Consider the following 25,888-nt stretch of genomic DNA (forward strand, 5'->3'; position numbering starts at 1 on the left):
ACGACAAGTGTTCGTGACAACAACATCCCATCGAAGCCAGGTATGGAACAGTTGTCGCGGCGGTCCATTGTTTTGGCAGTGTGCCCATGATGTGCTTGCAAATTCCAATGAACGACAGGAAGAAGCAGTCGGTTGCCCGTGTCGACACAGCTTAGTGCAGATCGCCGCGATGCTCGATTCGCCGATCGAAGCGACGTCATCGCTGCTGAAGGAGCTTGTGGCTCGTAGACGAGAAGGTTTGGATGGCGCCTCCAACACTCGAATCGCGGGCTACGAGCACGATCATGACCCGTTGTCGTCCATTGCATTTAGGCAAAGTACGTTTTTTAGGTTATACTCGCAGTTAAAACGCAATCTTGAAACGGCGCAAGCCATGGCCGACGTGTTGGCGGCAAAGGCGGACGCCTCCAGCCCTCCTCCCGTCAACAAGAACGATGAGGTACTGCATGAGGTACTGCAATCCCATCTCATGGGCTTGACGCATGGACGTATGCATGTGGCTGGGCAGCAGGAGGTTGAGACTGCCCACCGGAAGAGGAAAGACGAGCGCAAGGCAGCCACGCGAAGGCGAAAGCACGAGAAGAAAAACGACGCAGCCGTGAAGATCCAAGCGCAAGTTCGGGGATATCAAACTCGAACAAAGCTCCATGGCCATAATGACGGTCCCCGACTCGATCAGCTTCCATCCCCCTCTGACGAAGCAGTTGTCGTGCCAGTGCACCAACTCAACAGCATCGACAAGTCGACCAGCCAACTGACACCTCAATTGGAAGGCGCCTCGAGCCAACAGGAAGCTGCTCCTGTTGTCCAAAGTACCGCTCATATCGGGCCAGCCATTCAAGTCACAACGACAGTTCTCCGATCGTCCTCCTCTCCAACTCGCCTAGAACCAGCCAAGAAGTTGGCTCCGTTGAAGCATGGCCCAACCGAAAGCGCCGCAAACGCCAAATGCGATGCAAAGCCATTGCCTCAGTACGACCTTCAATTCCTTCCGAACCGCTTGAATGGACTGTCGAATAGGGCACCAACGTACGAAGAACAAGTTCGCCGGGCCACCCAGTTCGAATTGACCGCCCCAGGTGCTGATTCTCATCGGATGAAGTAGGATTCAAGCAACATACCGCGGACACGAGGGTCGTTTGGAAGCGTCAAAGCAGCGCGAGGAAATCGACGCCTCGCTCCGCGAAGAGGCCGCGATCGAGCTCGCTCGTGAAGGTACGGTCGACACAATGCAACAACAGTGGGCTTACAGCATACATGGCACGGTGCAGAAGACGCCGCGACCGATATTCAAGCCCTCTACCGCGGCCATCGAATCCGTGAATGCTTGGCAGACTCGAAGTCGCGGCACCCGCCAACTCCACTGCCGGTTCAGGCCAAGGGGATACCCTCATTGAGCTCGAAAACCCCAAGTGGGCAACCCACCCGTTCGACTGTCCGCGACACCAAGGAGAGCAAAGCCCATCGTGTCGACGATGACGACGAAAACAAGCCTCGTACATGGCCAAAGTCCTTGACTTTGGACACGTCCCTCGGTAAAATATCTTTGAGTATAGCTGACGGGTGCTACCATGCATGATTCGTTGTGGCCGTGCTAGACATCACCACCCACTCGACGCACGATGTGACGAGTCGCGGCCGCGTTCGGGTTTTTGTCATGACGTGGAATCTCCAGGCGCAGAAGCCGCCAACCGACTTGCGTGCGCTCCTGCGACCTGGATCGTGCCATATCTACGCGATCGGAACGGAGGAATGCGTTCAAAGGTACGCGATCGATGAATAGGCAAGTGGCTGACACACATGCATGCAGCATTGCCAAGTCGGTGCTCTTCCAGTCGAAAAAGGAGTGGGAAGATCAGCTCATCAGCACGCTCGGCGCAACGTATGTGAAACTACGCAGTCACGCCTTGACAGCGATGCACAACGTGGTGTTTGTCCATACGAGCATTCTCCCGCTGGTGTCGGAGCTGCATTCGGACGCGATTGCGACCGGGCTCGGCAATCAGTTGGGCAACAAAGGTGATGTCGCCCATTTTCCTCGAGGCAACAAGTGTTTCCGATCGTGACGACGGCGGGTGTGTGTGGGTGGCTGGGGTAGGGGGAGTGGGGATCGGGTTTGTCGTGGGCCGAACATCGTTTGCATTCATCGGGTGCCATTTTGAAGCACACCAGTCACAGCAAGCGCTCGCGCGGCGCAACGCGAACTTTCACAAAATCAACTCGGAGCTGCAGCTCGTGGCCCCAAACGAGTACGTTGTTTGCCCCTTTCGTTCCCTTGCGTGCACGACGAGTTCCAACGATTTGTCGTCGTAGCGACCACCGCAAAGGCCCGATCTCGTCCACGTTTGACCGGGTGTTTTGGTCCGGCGACTTGAACTACCGCATTGACGGGACGCGGAAAATGATCGATGACTTGCTCGCCCGCAACTTTCACGATGTACGGTGGACGGCGTCTCCTTCTTTCTCCAGTTCCCTCATCGCGACCACTCTGTTCGCAGGTGCTGCTCGTGAACGATCAATTGCGCAAGGAGATGGCGGCGAGTCGTGTGTTTGAGGTGTGGCATCCCCTTGGATGGAATGCCTCAGTCGTCGTCTGTCGGTAGCGCTTTCGGGAAGGCCCCCTCAATTTTCTGCCAACGTACAAGTTCGACAAAGGTCGCCTTGTGCGCTCGCCCGCAAGAGGTCGTGACACGCTTTGGTAGGATGCGATGTATACGACTCGTCGGCAAAACAGAGGATTCCGTCATGGACCGATCGCATCTTGTACTTTTCGACTGTGCCGGTACGTGGCTTGCCAAGGCTTGGTCTAAGGCACCAAACAGACTGCCACGTCCTTGCTTGCGTACGAGAGCCACATGCACGTCAAGACGTCCGACCACCGGCCCGTGACCGCGATCTTCGACGTTGATTTTGTCAGCGATCTGAAGAGTCTCGACCGAGCAGCCCCCGCCAACCAAACGAAAAGCGAAGTGTGCATACTGCAATAGCATTGCAACGTGAACGCATGTAACTTAAACATCGCCTGTACTGGTGGTGGTGGACGAGTCGAACGAGTCCGTGATCGGGTTTGGTTTGCCGTGAGCAATGGCAAGACGATGTGCTCGCCATTGCGTTCCTTCCACTGGCGCGTACGTGAACATGTCTTGCCGCCGGTCTTTGTCGAAATGGACGTCGGGGTGGCGAGTCGAGTATCGCACGATCGTGAATGTTGCACCAGACAGAGCGCACGCCATGATGCCCAAGATGGGGTAGGTAGATGGGTCCATGAGCCATGTGCGAGCAAACGTCGCAGCACGCGATGCTGCCATCTTGCACAGGGGGCAGGTGTTGACGAATGATGCGCCCGTCCCCTTCCATATGGGCACGGTCGAACTTGTCGACATCGTTGGTGTCGCAGTGTCGGTTTTTTGTCCAAGTCCGATTATCCGGTTGCGCCAGGTCTTTTCGCACATTCGTTGCCATGGCTATACCCCACGTGTACAGACACGCGCTGCCGCGGCGAGAAAGGTGCGTGGTGGCGATCGGTCCATTTTCACTTCGTCGATGAAAACTGCACGCGTAACCAAGCTGTCCAGGAAGTGGCTGCGCCACTCGACCTCCGTCTCCAGCATCGCCATATTCACTGTCGCCGTCGCCGGCGCTGGAGCCACGTTGAAACGATACACGGCCTTCGACATAAGCGCAGACGGCGTCCACCCCAACGCGACAGCTACCGCTCAACCAAAGATCGACCCAGCTACCCATCACGACCTCGAGCAGTTCGATGCCTTCATGATGATGATGATGCGATGAGGGAGACGTCGTAGTTGCCTTACTATATTTATCGATAATTTCATGGTTTAGGTCCATGGGCCTGCCCATCACACGCAGCATCTCACGATGGTCATGCGGAGTGGTAATGTGTGGGCTTCACTGCCAGCACAACACCCAACATTGGCTCTGTTCCATGCTATGGTGTACTTCCGCCTGCCACGTATGCAATGTACAACCACTATTGTAACCTCATATCGACAATGCTGGCAGCCGCGAGCGGATGGGTTCGATCGGTCATGTCGTGGTATTGGACCAGCACGACGAACTGAGCGAGTTGTCTTGCGACACACACCGGTGTCGTCGATTATCGCGCGCCCCAACGTCTAGCTAGTGTCGATGGCAGATTTCCCGTGGGCCATTCCCGCTCCCATGTGAAACAAGCCTTCGTCTGCTTGAATTCGCACCTGGCAACGGGCAGCAGACTGTTTAACGTCACTCCTCGAGATGTTCTTGTCCAGGTTGACCTGGATCCATCGCGACTACAATTTCGGGGGACATCGATGGTCCCCGCCAAGGTCGGGTCGTTGAGTGGTGGAATGTCCACGGTCGGCGCCAGAAGGGAGAGAATCGGTTACATTATTGAAACGGCCACTCAATCCGCCATGGCGCAGGTACATGCGCAGTCGGCGAGGACAGCATCGTCGTCGACACTCAAGGAATTGCGCCGCAAATCCACCGAGACACGGATGACCCAGAGTCCGACGGCAGTCGAGTTGCGCCGATGCTCGACGTCCATCGCGGACCTCGTCAACACGACCGACGTGGCGGAAGGATCGATGACGAGTTTGTCCAAACACCAACGGTTGAAGGCCACATATGGGCAGAAAGCCCCCCCTCCAAACACGTGGAGGAGGCGCATACGACAGCTGATGAAGTATCCGCACGCGACGCGCGTCGGGCGCATTCGGCACTACGGCCTCCTGGTCGCCATCGTGTGCGACTACATTCTCTTGATGTTCGAAACCCTCGATGGGCCGGCGAACGGCGGCAGCGACCCGAAATACCCCCACCTTCCGACCGCAACGACATATTTCTACCTGGACGTGGCATTCACAGGGCTGTTTGCGTTCAGTTTTGCCCTTTGTTGGATTGTGGCAAAGCGGCAGCGAAAGGTAGGTCGACCCACGGAACACGAGATTGACGATGCCGCGTTGGTGGTAGTTTTGGACCCAGTTGGTGACGTGGAGTGACTTGCTGGGCCTGCTCCCGCTCACCAGCCTCTTGGTCATGAAGTACGCGTTCGGGTGGAGCCGTGAGCGATACGCGCCGATCGAGGAGTACCTGCGGCACCTGCGGCTCTTCCGCATCGTTCGAGTCACATACATGCTCCGCGTACGGCGAGGACTGCCCAACGCCCGACTGAATCCTTTGTTGTCCCATAGAACATGAGCGGCATCCGCGTCCTCCACGCGACCTTTCTAGAGTGCATTCACCCGCTTCAAATCACGGTAAAACGGCGAAATTCAACCAGTGCCGCACCAACGTTGCTCTTGTAGCTCTTCTTCCTCACTACAATCGTCATGACGCTAGCCACGCTCTTGTACTACGCTCAGCCGTGCTACGACGGCACGAAATGCACTTTCACCGACATCATCAACACGGGCTACTACGTCATGACCACGTAGGTTGCTGCCTGCCTTGTCCTTTGGGCAGGCCAAGTCATGGGTTCGTTGGTTGTTCCAGGGTGGCCACCGTTGGATACGGCGACCAAGTGCCCGACCTAACAAATCCCCTCGCCGTCGTCGTCGCCATTGCTGCCATGATCTTTGGCGCCCTGTACCTGGCCATGCCATTAGCCATTGTCGGCATCAAGTACGAGCTCACGTGGCGGCGGTTCGAAAACGTTTCCCGCACGACGCGGAGCACGCTGGAACTCCGCGCGGCACTCAAGTCGATATCTATCCAGCCGTTGCATGCAAAGTCGAACCACGTCAACGTGCTCGTACACCGCACAATCGACGCCATCGCGCACCTCACAAGTTTGGTTCAAGGGTACATCAGCATTGTGAGTGTAATCCGTGTGGCATTGCGTTGACACCTCACGCTTGCGACAGCCGGACGACGCCTTTTACATCAACGACGATGCTCTCAACCAAGCGTTTCTTGTGATCCATGCTGCGGGCGATGACGCGATTGCGCGCTTTCAAACGCTGATGCGGCATCTCTCTCCATTCCTCCCTCCAGACTTTTGCAACTCGGTTGTGTCCAAGCCCACGGCTGGGCCACTCCCGTTGCAGCGCCGTGGCTCGATGCTCGTCTTGCTGGCTGAAAGTGTTTTGGACAAGTAGGTCCCATCAACATGCACATGGCAAACAATCCGTTGCCACACGTAGAGCGAAGCGAGCGACTCTGCATCGGAGGGACACCCCCATCAACGTCCTCGACCCCAACTTGACCTTTCGACAGCGCTTACGAGCCCACTTGCGCGCGACCAACCATGGGTCGAGGGCCCATCGGTTCTACCTGACGTCCGTGCTCCTCAGCGTCGCCGTGTTTTACGCCGAGTCGGTGCCGGAACTCCAAGCGTTTGGCCCGACGTCGCATCTCTGCCACATGCTCATGGAGTCGTACTGCACGTCGAATCCGTCTCCAGCCACCGACCCTGGCTGCTATGTGTGGCACAACACAACGGCCCTCGCCGTCCCATTGACCAAAGCGCAGTTCTATTGCGACAACGACGCAAAGACAGAGCGATGCTTTGGCGTTGGCTTCAATCATGGCGGCAATGCGTCCGCAGGCTCCTGCGCGGCAAAGTTTGCCTACCCCGCACACGTGTGTAGTTTGCGCGAATGCCAACGTGGCCACGAGCCGCTTGTTGATCTGACGCACCACTGGATCTACATCGAAGTGTATCTGGGCATCACGTTCACCGTGGAGCTCATGTTGAGGTGTTATGTGTCGAGTCGCCGCCGCCACTTTTTTCGATCGGTGAGCACGTGGATCGACATCATGGCGATCCTTCCTTTCTACGCCCAAGTACGCTTCCTCCATCGTGTTTGTGATGTGGCACTCATGTGTTTGGTGCCGTCGTAGACGCTTGCCGGCCTTGCAGCTGGCCGCACCCCCATCTACGTGAGCTCGCCGACATTCCCTACACTCCTCTCGATATTGCCCATCATGAAGACGCTGCGCATCGTAAAACTCGGCTGGGTACGAATGGCTTCCCCATGGTGGACGCATGTACTGACATGACACAATGCGGCAGTATCTTCAAGGAAGCTCGGTGTTGGCCCGCACAGCTGCGCTGACCTACGAACGCCTGGCGATTCCGGTGAGCCGTCCTTTTGTGGAATTTCTTGTGACTGCCAAGGTAGCTCTTCTTTCTCTTTCTTGCATGCGCCTCGGCTGGTGCGCTCTTCTTTGAAGTCGAGCGCGGGACTTCGTGCCGAGCGGGCATGCCATGCATGTACTTTGGCATCGACGTCATGACGACGGCAATATCAAACTCGTTTCCATTTGGGAAGCGCATACAAATCTATCTGGACCACCTTGTCCTCCTCAAGGACATGTGGCGAACGACGTGGATGTCAGCTGTCACGTACGTGCGTTCGTGGGGCTCAAATGTTACCTGCGGCGTGCTGCGTGGTAGGCTGACTGGCGTGGGGTACGGCGACCTGACCCCCCGCAGCCCTGCCGGTCGCATCCTCGACATCCTGACGATGGTTTTTGGATCGTGCTACACCGCGATGCCGTTGTCGTTGATCGGGGGGCAATTTTACCAGTGCTACGAACTCTACTCGAAGGAAAAGCAGGTTCGAAGTGCTTGGTGCCGGCGTGGCAGGTCCTGTTGACCCCAACTCTTGGCAGGCGAGGGCGGGTGACGTGGCCCAAGTCCAAGTCGATTCGACTCGGTCAGCGCACAAGGCAACGCCGACACTACGAGCCGTCGACTGCGACCTCCTCGAGTCAGCGCAAGTCGTCATACACGTCGTGGATGAAATGATGGCCAACTTGTACAAGCTCCACCGCATGCGGCCTGGCTCGACTGTGCTGAACACTCCAGTCGAAACGTCGATTGCCGCCAATACCTCGGCATCGGTGAAAGTCACTGCAGCAGGTCCTCGACGGCTTTCGTTGCTGGCACGTATTGCGCCAACTTCGTTGGGGCCACTGCTCACGTTTGGAGACAAACGGAGGCAAGGCGTCGAATTACGCCGCTTGGTTGTCGAAGCGTCCGCCATCGCAACGGTACCACGCATCCTTGTCAACCAGGATTCTCATGGACGGTACAGACGGTGGCCTTGCAACTGCCCCGCGTCGTTGAAGCGATTGTGGCCTTGACGGCTGCGGCTAACGACGACGAGTGACGCTAGAACAAGCGACAGGTCCGACCGTCTGCTTTTGGGTGCATCCCGCTCTCTGTGCAAAGTGAAATACGCAAGACATCACACAGAGCACGATGGAACTGCAGACGCTCAGATGTCCCGACCAACCTGACGGTACACCTCGTACAGCTGCCCGGCGAATTCAAAAAAAAGCTCCCGTTCCACGGGGAAAGGTTGTCGACAATGGAGGTCGCAAGGGCGGCGTACATGTGCCGTCCATTCGAACAACGTGCTTACACTTGACGTTTTGCAATCAGAATGCACGATTCGATTGGAGGTGTGGGAATTGCAAAGGGGGAAAAGCTCCAGGATATGCCAGTGAGGTCGACATGCCTGTGTCTTCTCGAAGGAAAGGCGTCGGGCGTTTGATGGTCGAAGGGGGCTCCTGTGTCATGTCACGGTAGCGACAAATTTACACGACATCCCGTGCTTGTCCATGCTTCGTCGGGAGGTTCACGGGCACCCCAGTTCCCCCCCTTGGCTCGTACAAACGGACTGGGGGTTGTTTCCGAGCACTGCCCTTGCCCTCGCATACAAAGGTAGCACTCGCCTACGCTCCCTCCACAACAGCCCCTCTGCCTCCCCCACGACGACCAGACATGTTTTCATGTCTGAAGTAGAACAAACTGCTGAGAGACCGGGAGGATTGTCTGGATCGAGATATTGGACTTTCACAGGCACGTCGGAGGAGGCCTCGACACTTTCACTCGATGCAGGCGGGTGGGCTTCTAGCACGGCCGGTCGTTCCTAATGCTCAACATGCGCCTCAGGAGCTTGTCGGTTACTCGGGTGTAACTGGCAACGTTGGCTCGTCGCAGCAGCGCCATGACAAGGGTCGAAGCGATCACTGCAGAGGCGCCGACCATGCTCAAAGACGTCCGACGCAAGTCGACTGAAACACACGTCGACCGCCACCGTGGCCCATCGCTGGCGGAAATGCGCCGATGTTCGACGTCGATCACCGACCTCATCACCAGTTCGTCCGCGAGGGATGGTTCCATCGCACGCAGGGCACGACGACGAAGATTTGATGCATCCAAAGTGGAGAAACCACCACCGCCGAACACGTGGAGGCGGCGAGTTCGCAAGCTCATGAAGTACCCCCACGCAACCTTTGTCGGGCGCGTCCGGCACTATGGGATCTTGGCCGCCATCGTGCTCAACTTTGTCCCGATGATGATGGAAACCATGGACGGTCCTGCCAACGGCGGAAGCGACCCCAAATACCCCCAACTGCCTTCCGCCGCCACACTCTTCTACATGGACGTGTTCTTCACGGGGGTATCCGCTCTCGAATTTATGCTGCGGTGGATCGTGGCCAAGCGGCAGCGTAAGGTAAGCACGCTTCAAAAATCGCGTTGGCGCGTATGACGTGGATGGGGTAGTTTTGGACTCAAATGGTAACGTGGATCGACGTGCTGGGCTTGCTCCCGCTTGTGGGCGTCCTGGTCATGAAGCACGCGTTGCGCTGGAGTCCAGCGAAGACCGCGTCCGTGGAGCAGTACCTCAAGCTATTGCGGCACTTTCGCATCGTTCGCGTGACGTACATGCTCCGAGTACGAATCTCCATTTCGAGAGTGTACCATGACACGAATTCCGCAGAACATCAGCGGCATCCGCGTCCTCCATTCGACCTTTCGCGAGTGCATGCACCCGCTTCAAATCACGGTAACGCGCCCCTCATGTTGTCAACTCCATGACCCAACGTTGCTCTTGTAGCTCTTCTTCCTCGTTACGATTGTCATGACGCTCGCCACGCTCTTGTACTACGCCCAGCCGTGCTACGACGGCGCGAATTGCACCTTCACCGACATTATCAACACGGGTTACTTCGTCATGGTCACGTACGTATCGGTTGGACGTTGTGCTCGTCGACGCAAGGGTGGCGTTAGGGTGGCCACCGTTGGATACGGCGACCAAGTGCCCGACCTGGCCAATCCATTCGGTGCCTTCGTCGTTGTTGTTGCCATGATATTTGGCGCGCTGTACCTCGCCATGCCATTAGCCATCGTCGGCATCAAGTACGAGGTCACCTGGCGGCGGTTCGAAAACGTGTCCCGCACGACGCGGAGCACACTGGAACTTCAAGCAGAGCTCAAGGCCGTCACGATCCAAGCGCTGCATGCCAACGCAAACCACGTCAACGTGCTCCTGTACGATGCCCTCGATGCCGTCGCACGTTTGTGGGAGCTAGTCGACAAGTACATTCACACCGTACGGCACTCTGTTTGCTAGAGCGCTCGACCACCTGTGACGACACACACAATGTAGCCTGACAACGATTTTTTCATTCGCAACGACGAGCTCAACCAAGCCTTTCTCGACCTCCATGCGACGGGCGACGAAGTTATCGAGAGATTTCGAACGCTCCTGCGCCATTTCGCCCCGTTCCTTCTGTCCGATTTGGACTCTCCTGCGACCGCCCATCGCCTCCCCGCCTCCACGTCTAGCCTTCTCAAACGAGGCTTGACGTTGTCGTCGATTGCAGGAGGCCTTTTGAACAAGTACTATCGACGTTGCTCATGCCACCGTCCTCAACCATACCCGTGTAGAGCGAAGCGAGCGACTCTGCATCGGAGGGACACCCCCATCAACGTCCTCGACCCCAACTTGACCTTTCGACAGCGCTTACGAGCCCACTTGCACGCGACCAACCATGGGTCGTGGGCCCATCGGTTCTACCTGACGTCCGTGCTCCTCAGCGTCGCCGTGTTTTACGCCGAGTCGGTGCCGGAACTCCAAGCGTTTGGCCCGACGTCGCATCTCTGCCACATGCTCATGGAGTCGTACTGCACGTCGAATCCGTCTCCAGCCACCGACCCTGGCTGCTATGTGTGGCACAACACAACGGCCCTCGCCGTCCCATTGACCAAAGCGCAGTTCTATTGCGACAACGACGCAAAGACAGAGCGATGCTTTGGCGTCGGCTTCAATCATGGCGGCAATGCGTCCACAGGCTCCTGCGCGGCAAAGTTTGCCTACCCCGCACACGTGTGTAGTTTGCGCGAATGCGAACGTGGCCACGAGCCGCTTGTTGATCTGACGCACCACTGGATCTACATCGAAGTGTATCTGGGCATCACGTTCACCGTGGAGCTCATGTTGAGGTGTTACGTGTCGAGTCGTCGCCGCCACTTTTTTCGATCGGTGAGCACGTGGATCGACATCATGGCGATCCTTCCTTTCTACGCCCAAGTACGCTTCCTCCATCGTGTTTACGATGTGGCACTCATGTGTTTGGTGCCGTCGTAGACGCTTGCCGGCCTTGCAGCTGGCCGCACCCCCATCTACGTGAGCTCGCCGGCGTTCCCGACCTTTGTAACTGTCTTGCCTGTGATGAAAACGATTCGCATTGTGAAGCTGGGATGGGTACAGTGTCCGAGGGCCTTTCACCACCGCAGCGCGCGCCTCATGACGGTCTGTAGTACTTTCAAGGAAGCTCGGTCTTGGCTCAAACAGCGTTGCTTGCGTACCAGCGGCTGACAACCCCAGTACGAATCGATCTCCCACTTGGACATGGCAACTGATCGTGTTGCAGCTTTTCTTCTTGTTCTTTGCGTGCGGGACAGCCGGGGCAGTCTTTTTTGAGATTGAGCCCGGGACGGCGTGTTATGCGGGCGTGCCGTGCATGTATTTAAACAAGGACCTCATGACGGCCAAAATTGCCGCGCTGTTTCCGTACGGGAAGCGCATTCAAATCCAGCTCGACAACCTCGTCACGCTCAAGGACATGTGGCGCACGACGTGGATGACGGTCGCGACGTTCGTACTGTTTCCAACTTGCGTTGGGCTCGACCGGCTCGAGTAGGATCACGGGCGTGGGATTTGGCGACTTTTCGCCCCGAACGCCCACAGGGCGCGTCTTGGATATCCTCACGATGGTTTTCGGGTCGTGCTATACGGCCATGCCGCTGTCGTTAATCGGAGGGCTCTTTTACACGTGCTACGAGCATTATCTCAAACAACAAGACGTACGAAGTTTCGGTGGTCATGCCTTGATCACGTCTCCAAATCTCGTAGACTTCTCTCGACGGCGCAGCAAAGCCATGCGTTGGTCCGACCCGCCCTGGCGATCCTCGACCGACGATGACCCCGAGGTTACCACCCGCGGCGTGCAAGCTCGTGACTTCCATCCGTACCGTCGAGCGGGTCGTCGATGGCATGATGTCGAATCTATACAAGTTGAACTGCATGCGGCCGAAGCCAGTTGTGTTGGACATTCCACTGGAAGCGTCGATGTCGCCATCCATGGACACGTCGTCGGCCATGGGAATGCCTTCGTTGGGCCCCTCGCGAACAACCCTCATGATGCGCATCGCTCCAGCGGAGTTTGGATCCCCGGCGCCCGTTGTCGACAAGATTCACGAAAGCGAAGCTTTACGCCGCTTGATTCAAGACGCAGCAGCCATGATGACGGTACGCATGTGGGTCGGCGCCTCTCGGCACTCACGCTCCTATGCAGACCTTTGGGCTGCAACTCCCTCAACTCGTCGAAATCGTTGTCGCGATGACCGGGACAGTCGACGAAAATCGCCGCAGCTAAATCGTCGTGGCTCGGTGAAATTCCGTTGAACCGTAGCCATCGAACGAAGTCAACGCCCATCGTTATTTCAAGACGGCTTCCAGATCCTCAACACGACCTTGCGCTTCGGATAACATGGGGTTCCCGCGTCGCCGATTTCGAGCTCTTTCAATGCTTGCTACTGCCGTGGATTTGCTTGCTCGTAGAGTGATCCATGTTGTGTTCCAAGTATCGTACGCTCGTATTCCGATCGTGGCATTTTTGACTTCGTCGATTCCGCGCGGCCTCAGACGTAGATGAGGTTGAGTGGGCTCGATCGATGATGGCAACGCTCGGTTTGGTTGAACGACGTCCTTGCATCTCGAGCTGCATGCATGGTTGCAATGGATCGCTTGATGTGCGATTTCTGTTTTGTGCAGCATGAATGGACAAGCAGGGTCACAAGGGTTGACAGAGCAAACTTCGTGCGAATCACGCCACATATTTCCTCCTGTGAGGTGGGAGCTGCTGCGACAGGTACTAACGCCGCGCGCCAGACCTGGCGAAATGATCCAGATCCACGTGTATCTGTCTTGCTGGCCTGCCCGCATCCCGCTGTGATTGATGCAGACAGCAGGGTCACCTAAGCTGATGCCAGCACTTCGCAACCTGCCCATCTAGATTCCCTTGCGTTGTTAGTCCTTCGCCACCGTCCCTCTGCCGCGTATCAACCAGCACACTACTAGCACGTTTCGCATCCCAACGACTCCTGAGAGCATGAGGGCATGTGTCCTCGTCCTTCAGCATGACCATGCTCGTGCTCGAGTCCGCACCCGTCGTGCCGTTGTAGGTCTATCAGCCACGTGCATGTAAAGAATATTTATTTCAATGGCTTTGTTTGACTAAAAGAATGCACACATCAAGTGGCTTCGCCGGGGTCTTCCTCCAACGCAACTTCGTCGGGACTGGCACACTTGGGAGCAAGCATGGTAGTCATCGCGGCACCGTACCTGACTTCACTTCGTCGGCCATCTCGCCGAGGCGACGACGTTGGGGCGTCCAGTTCCACGTCGTCGTCGACCAACACAATCTTCTCAACAATGATCGAGAATTTCAAAACAATCGTTTGAGTAAGAGAGCAGGCTTCGGTGATGCTGTTGATGAGGGCATTGACTGTCTGCACCTTCTTCTCGTAGACGCGGGTGGCCGCTATCGCGTCGATGAGGACAGCGTCGGGATTCGAGTTGCGGCGAGATGAGGAAAACCGGCGCATGGACTGCACTGTTTTTTCAGTATTGTGGACCACCGAGTCGAGCAGTGGTGGCAACGGCAACCCATTGTTCCCGATTTTCGCAGGTTGAGCCGCCATGGTGTTTAGCCGACACGCATTCAGGATAACTGCGTTCAGCAGTCGACTGAGTGCGACAAACTGACTCAACGTTGGTACGTCCTCCGCGCCAATGACGGTCCGTCGCCGTTGCTTTTTGGCAGTCACACCGCCGACCGAAGTGTAAGCGACTGACCCGCCGTTGCGACGAGATGAGTCCCTATCTTTCAGGTACTGTTCGTAGCACGCATAGAATTGGCCACCGATCAACGACAGAGGCATGGCGGTGTAAATGGAGCCGAGAACCATCGCCAAAATATCTGCAATCTTGCCCACGGGCGTACGGGGTCGCATGTCCCCGTATCCCACCGTTGTGAACCTACCACAGCTTTGTCAGCGAAGCGCTGGCTGTATGAAATGACGGCATACGTGACAATGGACATCCATGTCGACCGCAACATATCGGTAACAATGGTGAGTTTGTCGACTTGAATCTGAATGCGCTTTCCAGGAGGAAATGGCTTGGCGATCTCGTTGGTCATGATGTTGAGGTTCCACCACTTGCATGGTTTCTTTGCAATGCATTGAGTGCCGCGCTCGATTTCGTAGAAGATCGCCCCAGCAGATACACATCCCAAGAAAAGGAAAAACAGCTGCAAGAGAGCCGCAATCAAACAAAGTCATGGTCGCAGATATTGGACTGTACCGGGATCATGAGTCGTCGGAAGGTCAGTTCGGCTGTCCGCACCAGTACCATCGTCGACTTGAAGTGCTACACAACAACTCTTACTCTGTGCACAAGATTAAAACTGTAGCGCAGCGCACTTTGGCCAATTTGAAGATACGAAGCGTTTTTGTCATGGGCACGACCGAAATGAAGGTTGGGAACGTTGGTACGATCGCATACATTGGCGTCACACCGCTCACGACACCCGTGATGAGCTGCAGCAAATTTTATAAGGACAATGAGTTCCAAACCATGGATGGAGTACCTCGGCGTAGAAGGGCGTGATGGCAAACGTATCGATGCACGTGCCGAAACTCCGGACAAACGCGAGTCGGTGTCGCGCAGCGTAGAAGCGCAGGAACCATTCCGCCGTAAAGACAAAGCCAAAGTAGCACTCAAAATACAACCACTTGGTCGACATATCAAACATCGGAACGTGGTTTGGTCGGCACTGTCGTAGGTTGCAAATCTTTTCCGTGTCGGAAAAGCTCTTGGAGCACACAATGGCCGAGGTATTGGATCCGTAGTTCCATCCAAGGCTAATACAAGGCGACACGTTCAACGCGTCCGCCACCTCATCAGGGTGGCAGTGGAAGTTGAGCTTCGTCGACGTTGACACGGTCGGACTCGAGTACACAAAGCACCCGGGGTCGGTCGATGGCGTGATGGACGACTGCTTGCAGTACGATTCCAGCGCACGATGGCACAGTTCCGTCGACATGCCATAAGCTTGAAGCTCGGGCGTCGTTTCGGCGTAAAAGAGCAGCATGCTCAAGATCACCGTGATAAGAAAGAACTTATTGACGTAGTTGGCTTGCCGAGACGAATGCGGGCGCTCGAGGAGAAGGAATAAACGGCGACGAAACGGCAGCTTGGCATTTGGGTCGTGTTGGGCTGTATCGTCGGGGTGTGCCGCCCCACTCAGGGCGCGCTTGGCTCTACGAAAGGCATAGGGCAGGTGAAATTGCAGGCCCTGATTGATGACTTGAGTACCTCGATATCATGGTTTGTTTGAACGTCGAATGCCGCGATGGCGATGTTTCAGACACGTTGGGCTGCTTGGCAAGTGCGTTTGGCTTGAGCAATTCGCGTGGTACAAGAGACTCAACTGTCCTTGACAAGGCTTTGTGTGCTTTGATAGCTCGAAGCAGGGTGTCGATGAGTTTCGTGGTAGCTTCATCGCGGTTGCGGTCTCCAGGGCCGTTGAGGAGAGACTCGGGATTCTATTCATATCGAACAAAGTGAACATCAGGCTTGACGAGTGCCGCTAGCTCGGGAACTCACCGCGAGCGACACAAATTTGGCGCAGTCGCGGGATAGGACTGACGCGAGCTCACAGAACTCGACAAACTGAACATTTATCGCATTGGACATGGGGACCAGACGCATCGAGTCGATATGGATGATTTGGTTGAGTTCTGACGGCGGAGGTTTTCCAGTAGTGCGGTAGCTGTCGGCGCGGATTTTGAGCTTTCGTTCGGATTCGTGTTGAGTCCACAGCATTTCGTACTTGATCCCAACAATTGCAAGCGGCATGGCCAAGTAGAGTGCGCCAAAGATCATCATGACACACACCACAATGACAGCAGTGATGTTATTCAAGTCGACGATTTGATCGCCGTACCCAACCGTGGCAACGCTGTCCCGATGGTGAGCTGCATCGAACGATTTCACAGCGCAAAGTGTACTTACGTGACCATCGTAAAGTACCCTGCGTTGAAGATATCGGTAAAGACGCATGTACCGACGTTGTAGCACGGCTGCGCGTAAAACAAGACCGTCGCAAACACCATGATAAACGTGATCAAGAAAAATAGCTGCCCCGCACCGACAATTAGCTTACAATAAGGCAATTCTAGATCAACTGTACCGTGATCGTCAGGGGTGCGAGACTTTCTTTGGCCGTGTAGTACAAGATGCGCATTCCCGACGTGTTCTGCAGCGAAAACAGTGAACGAGAGTCTCCATGAGGTAGAATGTACCTTAAGCATTGTGACGACTCGAATGATTCGGAAGAGGCGCAAGAGTTTGATGTACTGCTCACTGGGAAGCTGAATTTCTGTGTTTGACATCCTGAGTGTGCCTGCTTTCACCGCAATAATGTAGAGTGGAAGGACGGCCAAGACGTCCATGATGGTTACGATCGACGTCCAAAACTACAAACGCCAGATAACGCGGAATGAAAGGTGAAGGGTTGATTGGTACCTGCTTCTGCGACTTGGCGATTGCGCATTTCACAATCAAATCGAGGGTGAAAATTCCGGTGAAAAACATGTCCGACTGCACGTACGACTTGGAGAAGGGGAGCATAGGATACATGGGGTCGGAGCTCCCATGGTTTGGACCGTCCAAAGTCTCGAGCATGAGACCGATCAGGTTGCACACAATGATAGCGAGAAACCCATTGTGGTAGAATCGTCCGATACGGGAGCCCTCTGGGTTGTCAACGAGTTTTACTCTCATGCGGGATCGAAACGTCTTGGCGCGGTCGTCACTGTTGAGTCTGGATGACACGGAGAGGATCCGCGAGCTCGTGCGACTCGGACTCGGCGGTATCTCTGGCGGAGGTGCAAATGGCGCGGGTATCACAGCACTATCCTCTGGAATCGACGTCGACTTCGATTCCTGTATCGGGGCCATGGATTCGCACATCTCAGGGAGTGGTAATCGCGTCGCGTTCGCGTTATCGTCCTCGACAGAGTCTGGCAGAGGCATGACCGTCCCGCCCTTGTCTTGGACGTCCGACATCGCTCCGGTGTTGGCTGGTGCTGCTTCCCTCTGTGTCCTTTCCACTGCCTTTTCCACTGGTGGGTGGTTTCTGTCCAAGAGCCACCGCCCGCGCGAAACCGAATTTAAATTTAGCGCCGGTTACACGATATCCGGATTCGAACGGGCAATTTCTGTTCATCGCGATGCTTCCTGAAGGGAGGTCGGAGGCCAGGCAAGCTACTACCCGAGGGAACGGGAATACATTTGGCGGCGCCCCGCATGTCATGGCGAAGTGACTACTGACGTGGTGCTGAGGCAGCTCCAATCCCAACGCGAAACGCCTGCGACAGTCTTCAATGAAACGCTGCCAAGTCATCGAAACGCCACACGACCGTAATCCTCCAATGCGCGACGAAGCTGGAGGAGTATGGGGTGCTGGCGCCCCCTACGCGCGAATATGACAAGCCATAGGCTCTCCGTCAACTTGGATTTCGTTGCCACCCACATTGAACCTCAACACGGTTGAGGTGAAAGAGAGCTGTTTCCTTGGCACATTAGCATACGAATTGACGTAGAGAACGATCGACCATAATCCCATTACTCTCGTTTGGACTTGGCTTGCATACGCCCCGCGATCGCGCCCAGGCGCTCCACAAGTGGAGGGTGGCTGTAGTGATACGCACTGTAGAGCGCATCGGGGTTCATGTTGGTCAAGTTTTCGAGCGAGATCTTGGTCAGTGCCGACTGAAGTGGGTCGCCATAACCCAAATCGACGGCGAACGCGTCAGCTTCGAACTCCTTGGCGCGGGTGTTGGCCGTCAGGAGATATTGAAGGACCTTGTCCACGGGCGCCCATAGCGTTGTCGTGAATAGTGTGAGGCCAATCATGACAGGTAGATCGTGCTGGTGCGAGTTAAAGCCGAAGCTGGCAAACAGGTCGCGGTCGTGCATACATCTGAAGCGCACACAACCACCGTTAGAGTCATTCCTTCGCTACCGACGTATCGATCGACCCACCTTCCAAACACGGAAAACATCGCGAGAATGTACAATTGCTGGACGATGAGATTTTGAACTGTGTGCCATTTCTTCCAGTGGCCGAGTTCGTGGCCCAAGATGGCGACGACTTCGTCTTGAGTTGCCTGCTCGAGGAGTGTATCGTAGAGCACGATGCGCTTGTTGTTGAAAAATCCAAATAAGTACGCGTTCGAGTGGCCAGATCGCTTGGACCCGTCGCATACAAACAACTTGGTCAACGGGAACGACACCGACGCGGCGAGGGCTTCAATAGCATCGCGAAGAGGTCCACATTCGAGTGGAGTGAACTTGTTGAAGAGAGGCATGATCCACACCGGCACAATCGTCATCATTATCAGCGTAAACGTGAAGGTAAAGATCCATACGTACACGACAAAGTTGTCGCCGCCCCAACGGATGATCCAAATGAGCGCAGAGACCACAGGGAACCCAATGATTACGCTGAGCAACGTGCCTTTGATCTTGTCGGCCACGAACAGTCCGAGCGTTTGCTTGTTGAACCCATGGCGCTCCTCGACCACAAACGTCGAGTAAAGATCGAATGGAATGCTGAGCACGACGTCTCGTGCCCCCGTGAGTATCACAAACGTGAGGGACACCATAATCTCGTTCGTAGGCGTGTACCCAAACGACGCAAGGAGGGCGCGGCAGTACTGCCACATGAACGGCATGTACCCCAGTACGAGCATAGCTAGTCCATCGGCAACTTGAAATGTATCGTGAACGAATTTGAACCGACTTTTGTCGAGGCTGTACAGGCGGCACTTATCAAACTTTGCCGTTGTTTGCTCCAACAGCGACGCGACCTCGTGACCCTTCCCTTGAACTCCTCCATGCTTCTTGTCGATGTTTTGCTCGTCGACATGGCGAATTGCACGGCTCAACTTGTCTGGGAGTGTGGTCTCGTAAAGCTTCCGGTGCTGGCTGCAGCATCACGTGATTATCGCCAAAGCGAGGGCGTCAACCATACCGGATGTCCAAGTACGTTTCGAACACATGCATGACGCATATGAAGAGGATTGTTCCTTCCAGGTACGGCACCGCCGACGCGCGCCATCCTTCTTCCTGAAACCACGTCTTGAGCATTGTCACCGTCACAAATCGTCTTCGCTCAATTTATCATACTAAGTGCTTTGTCAAAATAGCGATCAACTCTCTAACGATTGAACTAAGGTTTCACATTATTCAAATGTCCATCCATTGTCCACGAAACAAGGACGGGTGTGCATCCACCTTCCCCTCCACCTCAGCTTAAATGAACCGGTGGGCCAAAGCATCTCTGGCTTCAGCCGTAAATATTTGCATCATGTCAGGGGCCTAGCCAGCCACACCCGGCGTTCGCCTACGCGGTGTAGAGCCAGCACCTCAATCACACCATCATTGCCAAGGTCTTTCCCTGCCATGACGTACAAATACGCACTCACGTCAGAGATGCCGCTGAACTTTCACAAGAAGCACGCTCCCCTTCACGTGCAAAGTTCGAGAAACGCCGAGGCCATAAATTAGGGCTGGGTATTCGCAATTTTGCTGCCAATGGAAGCGCAAGTTCAGCACGAACACAGGATCTTGGCTGGCTCCAAACTTGAACACGCGACTGGAGATGCCATCGGCAACGTGGATGGCTCTTGTGCTTGGTGAGAATCCCGGTCTGTGGAAATGCTTAACACGTCCGTAGCGATTGCTATTGTGATGCCTAGCACGGTGGGAGACACGACGCTTTCGCCTGCAACGGAAGACGTCACGACCGCCCCGACATCACTCGCTCCATGTGCTTACACCGCAGCAAAGTCCAATGCAGCGTTCAAGGAAGGAGGCACTTCCGCGACGACGATGGCTCTCGTGATAGTAGCAATCGCTTTGATCGTCGTGGCCATTGCTACAGTCATGCACATTCGCCGCAAATATGCGACCACCCAAGAAATAGCAACGATAGCGACCCCGAAGGCCCTGGAAACCCGCCAATTCTCCCGCGAGACCGAGATCCATACGCCACCCAAACCAGAGCGACGGCTATCGCAAGAGTTTCAAATCCACGCTGTGCCCTCGCCGCCCTCGACGGGTCACAGCCTGGACCTGTGGGGGGACTTGGAGAGCCTGCATACAAGAAGCCTCCACCACAGCCAAATCTCAACCAGCTCGTGACGTTAAACCCGGAAACCTTGCGTTTTTTATCACCTTGTGTGTGAAGGCTGTGCCACTCGAGTGAACAAGGCATGGCACCAGAAGTGGAACTTTCCAGCGTGCAATACATATTTGGCTGGACACTACCGCCTCGGAGCTGTGTCGGGAGTCAGTGGGTCACGTCAATACGAGTGTACTTCGAAGTACATTGCTGCGTTGCTTTGGTAGTCTCAGGAATCACGTTTAATCCATTAAACCTATTCTGCCGTATGCTGCAAAAACGATGGTGATCGAACAAAGGATTTTTCGTTGGTGATTGGTCAATTTCCAAAACTGTTATCCGGATTGGATAGCACGGCGGCAATTCGAAGCATTTCGCGGCAGCGTTGCATCATGGCCGTGGGTGTGTTCCTCCGCCGAGACGCCGAGGACGGAAAAGTCGGTCTACGGCGAGCCTCCAACACATGCATCCGTCTTGAGCCCAGTGCGATGTCTCCTGGTGTTGCAAGCATCAACTTTGATGCAGTCGTGGAGACGAATGATCCCACTGCGGAATTGTTCGACCAAATTGTGCAACCGAGTCTACCGCTTGTATGCGAAGGCCGTAGCGTGTCCGTGATTGCAGCTGGATGTAACGCATCTGGAAAGTCGCGCTTGATGCATGGAGAAAACTCGAATGCCTCGAGCGTCGGGATGGTTGAGCGTTGCCTAAGGGCCGTGTTTGACCTCGTAGACGCCACTGTTGCAGAGGACCCATCGCGACTAGAGTACATCGAAGTAAAGATCATGTGGGTTCACGAAGGTATGGACTCCAAGGCGGTATCATCTACCTCGATGTCGGCGTTCCAAGCCGTGCGGAGTGTGGATGATGCTATGCGGCTGTATGAAGTGCATCACGGTGCAACAAACTGCCCAGCCTCGTCGCACAGCGTGGTTCTCTGCCGTGTCCACTCATCCATTCGCGACAGTGTTGTGGTTGGCACGTTAGCTCTTGTTGATATCAGCGGTGCGACCTTCCTTGCACTCGACGACGACGAGTCCCACAAGGACGATTACTTCCTCCACAGCCAAGCATTAACATCTTTACACCGCACTCACATGGGCACATCATTTGCCCCCTGCCTCCTGCTTGGTCTTCGCACGCATGCTTCGTGCCAACAACAAGTGCGTGTGTTTCAAGCCATCTCGTCCAGCGTCGAATGCGACTTTGGCTTTTGTAGGTTATTCAAGCACTACTGTACGGCTGCCGTGTCAAGGACATGGCTGCAGGGCCCGCTGTATCCAACGCAGATACCTTGCGAACGTCGCCTCTTTCAAAAGTGCGTCCTGTAGCTTTCTTGAACGGGAGTAATATGCTTGTAGGTCTTGACGTACTTGGCCCCTGCCGCCCCACCAGCATCGCAGTGCTCGCCAACATCCAAACGGTTCCTGCACAATCACTTGCCCAACGTGAGTCCTCTATCGGCATCATCCTGCAATTTATGGAACCTCGACCACGAGTAGGTAATATGCAGCAGCGGCCGAGCCGTCGCCGAGAATCCCCACGGCACAATTAAAACGCAGCATGACATCCCTCCGATGTCTCCTGCCCCAACGACATCGTCCGAAGATGATTGCGATTCAGACGACGGGGGAATGCCGGCCGTCCCATTCACGACGCGCGTCGCTCGGTCAACACAACGGTCGCAGGGCGATGCGATCAAGGCGCTGGCGGCCGAGAAGGCGTTGACGGAACGGTGCGCCGTGCGGATTTCTCAGCTGAACGACATGATCAAATTTCAACGAACTGCGCATGAAAAGTTGGAGCGGGAAAAGCTAGCGGTGGACCGACGGTTGGCAGAGACGGAAGACAAGCTCCTCGTCGTCCAAGGCATAGCCGACCAGTTGCAGTCCGACGTGGCAGCGCTCAAGCGCCACGATGGATCCAACGACAGCAACATGAACCTGCTCCAGTTTTCGACGCGACTAAGCAAAGTGATTGAAGAAACGAAACAAGTCGTGGCCATGAAGGACCAGTACATCGCCCAACTCGAGCAGAAAGTTCGTTACGCTGCCATTCTCGCATCTCAAAAGACCTCGGAGGTTGAGTCGACTATACAACGAAAGATGGCCACTCAACTGGAGGCTGCGACAATGCAGGTGCTGGAATTGCAAGCAGAGTGTGATGCGACCCGTGCCAAGTTGGCTGATCGCGTTGGTGAGGTCGCGATGCTCACATCGAGAGTGGAAGCCACAGCCAAGAGTACAGCGACATGGATGGAAGAGACAGAAGCGCAGCACCGGCGAATCGTTCTTGCACTAGAAGAAAAGGTAGCGGCACAAAGCCAGCTGCTGCATCAGTTCAAGGAGCAGTGCGAATATCACGACGTCATCGTCGATGCCGACACGAAGCGGTGGCAAGCCGCCATCGACGCCATAACGGTCCAACTTCACGACGAACGCGCTGTCAAACAACAGCAAGTGGAGTCGGCGAACCAGAGAGCGATGGAAAGCGAACTGTTGTGGAAGGAACAGTTGGAGGCCCTGGAAACCCAGCATAAAGCTGCCTTTGAACGTGTAGCAAAAGATGCGGCGACTTGGCAGCAAGAGAGCCGCGATGCGATCCAGGCCAAGGATATTGCTCAAGGCCATCTGAACGCTTCAAGACTGGAGGCAGCGCAATTGCGGCAGGAAGTCGACAATCTGCGAGCCCAAGTGCATACAACTCAAGCTCGTCTGGATGAAATGCAATGGCAGTTGGACCACCAAACGACAGCAGTTGACAAAACGACCCAGCAGTCTGATCCGCCACCATCCACCTCCACGAACAATGACAAGGACGCCACGGACACCATGATCCAGTCTTTGATCGCTGAGGTGGAACAAGCGCGAAGGCGGGAAGCGCACCTGACACACGTCCTGTCTCTCGCGAATCGTCACGAACACGAGGCAAATGTTCGCCTCGGCCAAATTCAGAACGAGCTCCAATCTCGTCGAAAGGAGAACATCGAGTTGGCATGGGCGATTGGCAAACGCGACCACGCGTTACGCATGTTGGAACAGCGCCACGCGTTCGTGGCCCAATGCACGTCCGCTGACACGAGTCGGCCCACATTATCCTTGTAGCTGCGGAACATCTTGGCAGTCGGCCATGTACAATATAACCGGAATATATGTGTTTGCCTGTGACGACCGTCCATTCAGCCAGCGTCCTGACTGTTGCAAGAGGAGACTTGTAGCGTGTGCGAGGAGCGATCCAGTTGATCAAGGCAAGAGGAGCTGTGCAGCATCAGCCAAGTCATGACTTTGCTGTTTGCCGTGGCGGGACCGGTGAGTACACAGGGATAACCGGATCAACGTATCTGATATCCGGACAAGTTGAACCAGTGTGTGACAAAATTAGGATGGCGGCGTGCCGATACCGCGTTTCGAAGCTCCGGAGCGAGATCGAAAGCGAGCGAAAGCGACAAGGACTCCTTTGCAGGTCGTTTGGACGCAAGGTCGATGTGTTTGAAGGGTGCAAGCAGTCGACGGCGTCCACTTCGGTTATCAAAGTGGTCGCCACCAATTCCACTGTCCAGAATTGTCGCGCCGCTGGGACGACGACCGATCCATCGCCATGTTGGTCCACCCTGTACGAGCTCAATAGAGGAGACTGGGACTCTCCGGTCCAAGTCCACGTGTATCGATTGCAGAAGTCCCCAAAGCCGACAAAGTCCCTTCGACATCTCGTCGCAGCCAAGCGCATTGCTCGATGGTTCAAGCAAATCCTTCGCATGCGCCAAGCGGCTCCATCCCCGCCACCACCCATTCCAACGACAACGGAACGTACTCGCATAAACCCAGACGATCTCTTGGCACGCATTACACAGCAAATCAACGACCAAGCCAACCTCCAACGCCAGAACCGGGCAGGTCATGTCATCCAGCGATTCTTCACCTACGTGCTCAACCGTCGATCTGCATCGGTACGTCGCTTCAGATGGTACGGGTGGAGCTGTTGTATTCGGGTGTAGATGGGTCAGCAACATCGACACCATCGCATATTGATTCGCCAGCAAATGAGGCGGCGGCAAGCTCAGGAGCTGGACGCCATGGAGAGGGCAGTACGACTGATTCAAGCAACCTATCGCGGCAGTTCCTCCCGTCGCCGCGTGCGTTCGATTGTAGAGTGGCTTGAAGCAATTCTGACATGGCTTTGCATAGTTTACGTGGAAACAAAGCACGGTCAAGGGCCATTTCATTCGTGTTCTTATCCTGGAAGCGGAGTGGACGGCACAGCCAGGGAGGGCGGACGTGCTGCGGCAGTTGGCAGCTGCCTATTGGACATATTACGACGAACACCATGCCGTGTACGACCCACTGCAACGATCGCTTATGCTGCGGATGCATCTCCTATGCGCAATGAAAGCCATTACGTATGGATACGATCCATCATCTGCCGAGAATGACGACGCCGCCAAGTGGTGGATGGCCATCGGGCGGCGCTTCCTCTTGCTGTGGGAACACACAACGGACGAGCCAGCGCTGTTGCAGGAAGCGCTGACTGCATTCAGCAACGCACAGCGAACCATATCCGACGATGCGATCGATCCAGAGGTAGCCGCGACCATTTACCTGTGTTTGACATGCCATGCATCCACGCGTGTAGGTGCTGTGCGACGAAGTGCATGTGCAGTTTGCTCTCGGGTTGTACTGCCATGTCATCAAGAAATGCCAGCACGTGGCGTTTGAACTGTGGGGAAACCTCGACCGGATGACGCAGGTGTGGCTATGGGAAGGCCAGGCCCATTTTCACGTTGGTGTACGTCGCATCAAACTACGTTCATCGACTGGAGAAACTGACTCTGGTCCTACCAGGACTACCACGAGGCTGCGCTTCGATTTCAGTCGATCATGACCCGTTCGGTCCCGTCCACCCCTTTGATGCCTTACACCAACGTTGAGCTCTGGGTAATCCTGGGGCGCTGCGCCGTCCTTTGCAACAACCTCGATCGAGCACAGCTCTACTACGACAAGATTCTCTGCAGCATGTACGGTGACGATGACATTGTTCGGCGAGGATTGTCGTGGGAACACGTGATGAACGACGCGACGCTGCACTTGACCTGTGGGTCCAAATGCGCCAAGCGACGCGACTTTCCGTTGGCAGTCGACTTGTTGCGCTATGGCAAGCAGTTGAACCCCAATGTTACGACCGTCCACCACGACGAAGTCTTGGCTGAGTGCATCCGGCACACGGTGCACTTAGACACGCGGGCGAGCAGGGCTACGTGGGAAGCGCAGAAGCGAATTCCCCTCACACGATTGCGTGAACGTCTCGGTGTAGTGCTCTAGCGACTGCTGCA

General features: G+C 55.5%; 8 protein-coding genes across 12 annotated transcripts; 5 read left to right on the forward strand and 3 right to left on the reverse strand.

Annotated features, from left to right (window-relative positions):
- The first annotated feature begins 364 nt into the window (after window positions 1-364).
- Window positions 365-3,373, forward strand: H310_00337 (hypothetical protein). Of its 5 annotated transcripts, none has more exons than XM_008863083.1 (13): window positions 365-451; window positions 509-972; window positions 1,021-1,059; window positions 1,106-1,215; window positions 1,272-1,535; window positions 1,599-1,764; window positions 1,811-2,019; window positions 2,099-2,249; window positions 2,314-2,437; window positions 2,499-2,555; window positions 2,604-2,655; window positions 2,703-2,782; window positions 2,823-3,373. In XM_008863083.1, the coding sequence occupies exons 1-13, from the start codon at window positions 374-376 to the stop codon at window positions 2,985-2,987; spliced, it is 1,959 nt and encodes a 652-aa protein (XP_008861305.1). In that variant the 5' UTR covers window positions 365-373; the 3' UTR covers window positions 2,988-3,373. The 5 variants fall into 5 exon arrangements, with proteins under 5 accessions (XP_008861305.1, XP_008861308.1, XP_008861309.1 ...); XM_008863086.1 differs by having other exon boundaries at window positions 512-972; XM_008863087.1 differs by having other exon boundaries at window positions 365-439; window positions 512-972.
- H310_00338 (hypothetical protein) lies at window positions 2,945-3,387 on the reverse strand. Its single transcript, XM_008863088.1, has one exon. The coding sequence runs from the start codon at window positions 3,381-3,383 to the stop codon at window positions 3,012-3,014; it is 372 nt and encodes a 123-aa protein (XP_008861310.1). The 5' UTR covers window positions 3,384-3,387; the 3' UTR covers window positions 2,945-3,011.
- Window positions 3,388-4,401: 1,014 nt separating this feature from the next.
- On the forward strand, window positions 4,402-8,428 carry H310_00339 (hypothetical protein). Its single transcript, XM_008863089.1, has 13 exons — window positions 4,402-4,925; window positions 4,975-5,145; window positions 5,196-5,261; window positions 5,310-5,434; window positions 5,497-5,818; window positions 5,868-6,097; window positions 6,147-6,789; window positions 6,847-6,963; window positions 7,019-7,084; window positions 7,128-7,351; window positions 7,403-7,565; window positions 7,621-8,001; window positions 8,046-8,428. Exons 1-13 carry the CDS (start codon window positions 4,416-4,418, stop codon window positions 8,118-8,120), a joined length of 3,093 nt encoding a protein of 1,030 aa, XP_008861311.1. The 5' UTR covers window positions 4,402-4,415; the 3' UTR covers window positions 8,121-8,428.
- Window positions 8,429-8,933: 505 nt separating this feature from the next.
- On the forward strand, window positions 8,934-12,928 carry H310_00340 (hypothetical protein). The gene is made up of 13 exons (XM_008863090.1): window positions 8,934-9,473; window positions 9,524-9,694; window positions 9,741-9,806; window positions 9,858-9,982; window positions 10,031-10,352; window positions 10,410-10,642; window positions 10,691-11,333; window positions 11,391-11,507; window positions 11,564-11,629; window positions 11,677-11,900; window positions 11,947-12,109; window positions 12,159-12,554; window positions 12,601-12,928. Exons 1-13 carry the CDS (start codon window positions 8,964-8,966, stop codon window positions 12,679-12,681), a joined length of 3,117 nt encoding a protein of 1,038 aa, XP_008861312.1. The 5' UTR covers window positions 8,934-8,963; the 3' UTR covers window positions 12,682-12,928.
- A 630-nt stretch (window positions 12,929-13,558) lies between these two features.
- Window positions 13,559-17,441, reverse strand: H310_00341 (hypothetical protein; the record flags this gene model as incomplete). The annotated part of the gene is made up of 11 exons (XM_008863091.1): window positions 13,559-14,345; window positions 14,396-14,619; window positions 14,673-14,738; window positions 14,792-14,908; window positions 14,959-15,631; window positions 15,687-15,916; window positions 15,978-16,332; window positions 16,386-16,510; window positions 16,564-16,629; window positions 16,676-16,849; window positions 16,899-17,441. 11 exons carry the CDS (start codon window positions 17,439-17,441, stop codon window positions 13,559-13,561), a joined length of 3,360 nt encoding a protein of 1,119 aa, XP_008861313.1.
- A 370-nt stretch (window positions 17,442-17,811) lies between these two features.
- On the reverse strand, window positions 17,812-19,544 carry H310_00342 (hypothetical protein). The gene is made up of 3 exons (XM_008863092.1): window positions 19,411-19,544; window positions 18,420-19,364; window positions 17,812-18,357 (listed from the first exon to the last, which is right to left on the reverse strand). Exons 1-3 carry the CDS (start codon window positions 19,524-19,526, stop codon window positions 18,000-18,002), a joined length of 1,419 nt encoding a protein of 472 aa, XP_008861314.1. The 5' UTR covers window positions 19,527-19,544; the 3' UTR covers window positions 17,812-17,999.
- A 1,357-nt stretch (window positions 19,545-20,901) lies between these two features.
- H310_00343 (hypothetical protein) lies at window positions 20,902-23,666 on the forward strand (the record flags this gene model as incomplete). The annotated part of the gene is made up of 4 exons (XM_008863093.1): window positions 20,902-21,725; window positions 21,782-21,880; window positions 21,924-22,010; window positions 22,065-23,666. Exons 1-4 carry the CDS (start codon window positions 20,955-20,957, stop codon window positions 23,664-23,666), a joined length of 2,559 nt encoding a protein of 852 aa, XP_008861315.1. The 5' UTR covers window positions 20,902-20,954.
- Window positions 23,667-23,944: 278 nt separating this feature from the next.
- Window positions 23,945-25,877, forward strand: H310_00344 (hypothetical protein; the record flags this gene model as incomplete). The annotated part of the gene is made up of 5 exons (XM_008863094.1): window positions 23,945-24,508; window positions 24,557-24,646; window positions 24,747-25,139; window positions 25,192-25,344; window positions 25,401-25,877. The coding sequence occupies 5 exons, from the start codon at window positions 23,945-23,947 to the stop codon at window positions 25,875-25,877; spliced, it is 1,677 nt and encodes a 558-aa protein (XP_008861316.1).
- Between the last annotated feature and the right edge of the window lie 11 nt (window positions 25,878-25,888).

This window comes from Aphanomyces invadans (genome assembly GCF_000520115.1).
Source record: "Aphanomyces invadans strain NJM9701 unplaced genomic scaffold supercont1.1, whole genome shotgun sequence".
Classification (NCBI taxonomy): domain Eukaryota; phylum Oomycota; class Saprolegniomycetes; order Saprolegniales; family Verrucalvaceae; genus Aphanomyces; species Aphanomyces invadans.

Bases quoted from the DNA above. Each gene is read 5' to 3' on its own strand.
- H310_00337 (XM_008863083.1), top strand. From the start codon at position 374: ATGGCCGACGTGTTGGCGGCAAAGGCGGACGCCTCCAGCCCTCCTCCC. The intron at 1,536-1,598 runs GTAAAATATCTT...TGGCCGTGCTAG, and splicing joins GACTTTGGACACGTCCCTCG to ACATCACCACCCACTCGACG. The intron at 2,250-2,313 runs GTACGTTGTTTG...TTGTCGTCGTAG, and splicing joins CAGCTCGTGGCCCCAAACGA to CGACCACCGCAAAGGCCCGA.
- H310_00338 (XM_008863088.1), bottom strand. From the start codon at position 3,383: ATGTCGACAAGTTCGACCGTGCCCATATGGAAGGGGACGGGCGCATCA.
- H310_00339 (XM_008863089.1), top strand. From the start codon at position 4,416: ATGGCGCAGGTACATGCGCAGTCGGCGAGGACAGCATCGTCGTCGACA. The intron at 7,085-7,127 runs GTGAGCCGTCCT...CTGCCAAGGTAG, and splicing joins ACGAACGCCTGGCGATTCCG to CTCTTCTTTCTCTTTCTTGC. The intron at 8,002-8,045 runs GTACCACGCATC...TGGACGGTACAG, and splicing joins AAGCGTCCGCCATCGCAACG to ACGGTGGCCTTGCAACTGCC.
- H310_00340 (XM_008863090.1), top strand. From the start codon at position 8,964: ATGACAAGGGTCGAAGCGATCACTGCAGAGGCGCCGACCATGCTCAAA. The intron at 11,334-11,390 runs GTACGCTTCCTC...GTGCCGTCGTAG, and splicing joins TCCTTCCTTTCTACGCCCAA to ACGCTTGCCGGCCTTGCAGC. The intron at 12,110-12,158 runs GTACGAAGTTTC...CAAATCTCGTAG, and splicing joins ATTATCTCAAACAACAAGAC to ACTTCTCTCGACGGCGCAGC.
- H310_00342 (XM_008863092.1), bottom strand. From the start codon at position 19,526: ATGCTCAAGACGTGGTTTCAGGAAGAAGGATGGCGCGCGTCGGCGGTG. The intron at 19,365-19,410 runs GTATGGTTGACG...GTGATGCTGCAG, and splicing joins GAAACGTACTTGGACATCCG to CCAGCACCGGAAGCTTTACG. The intron at 18,358-18,419 runs GTGGGTCGATCG...TGTGCGCTTCAG, and splicing joins ATGTTTTCCGTGTTTGGAAG to ATGTATGCACGACCGCGACC.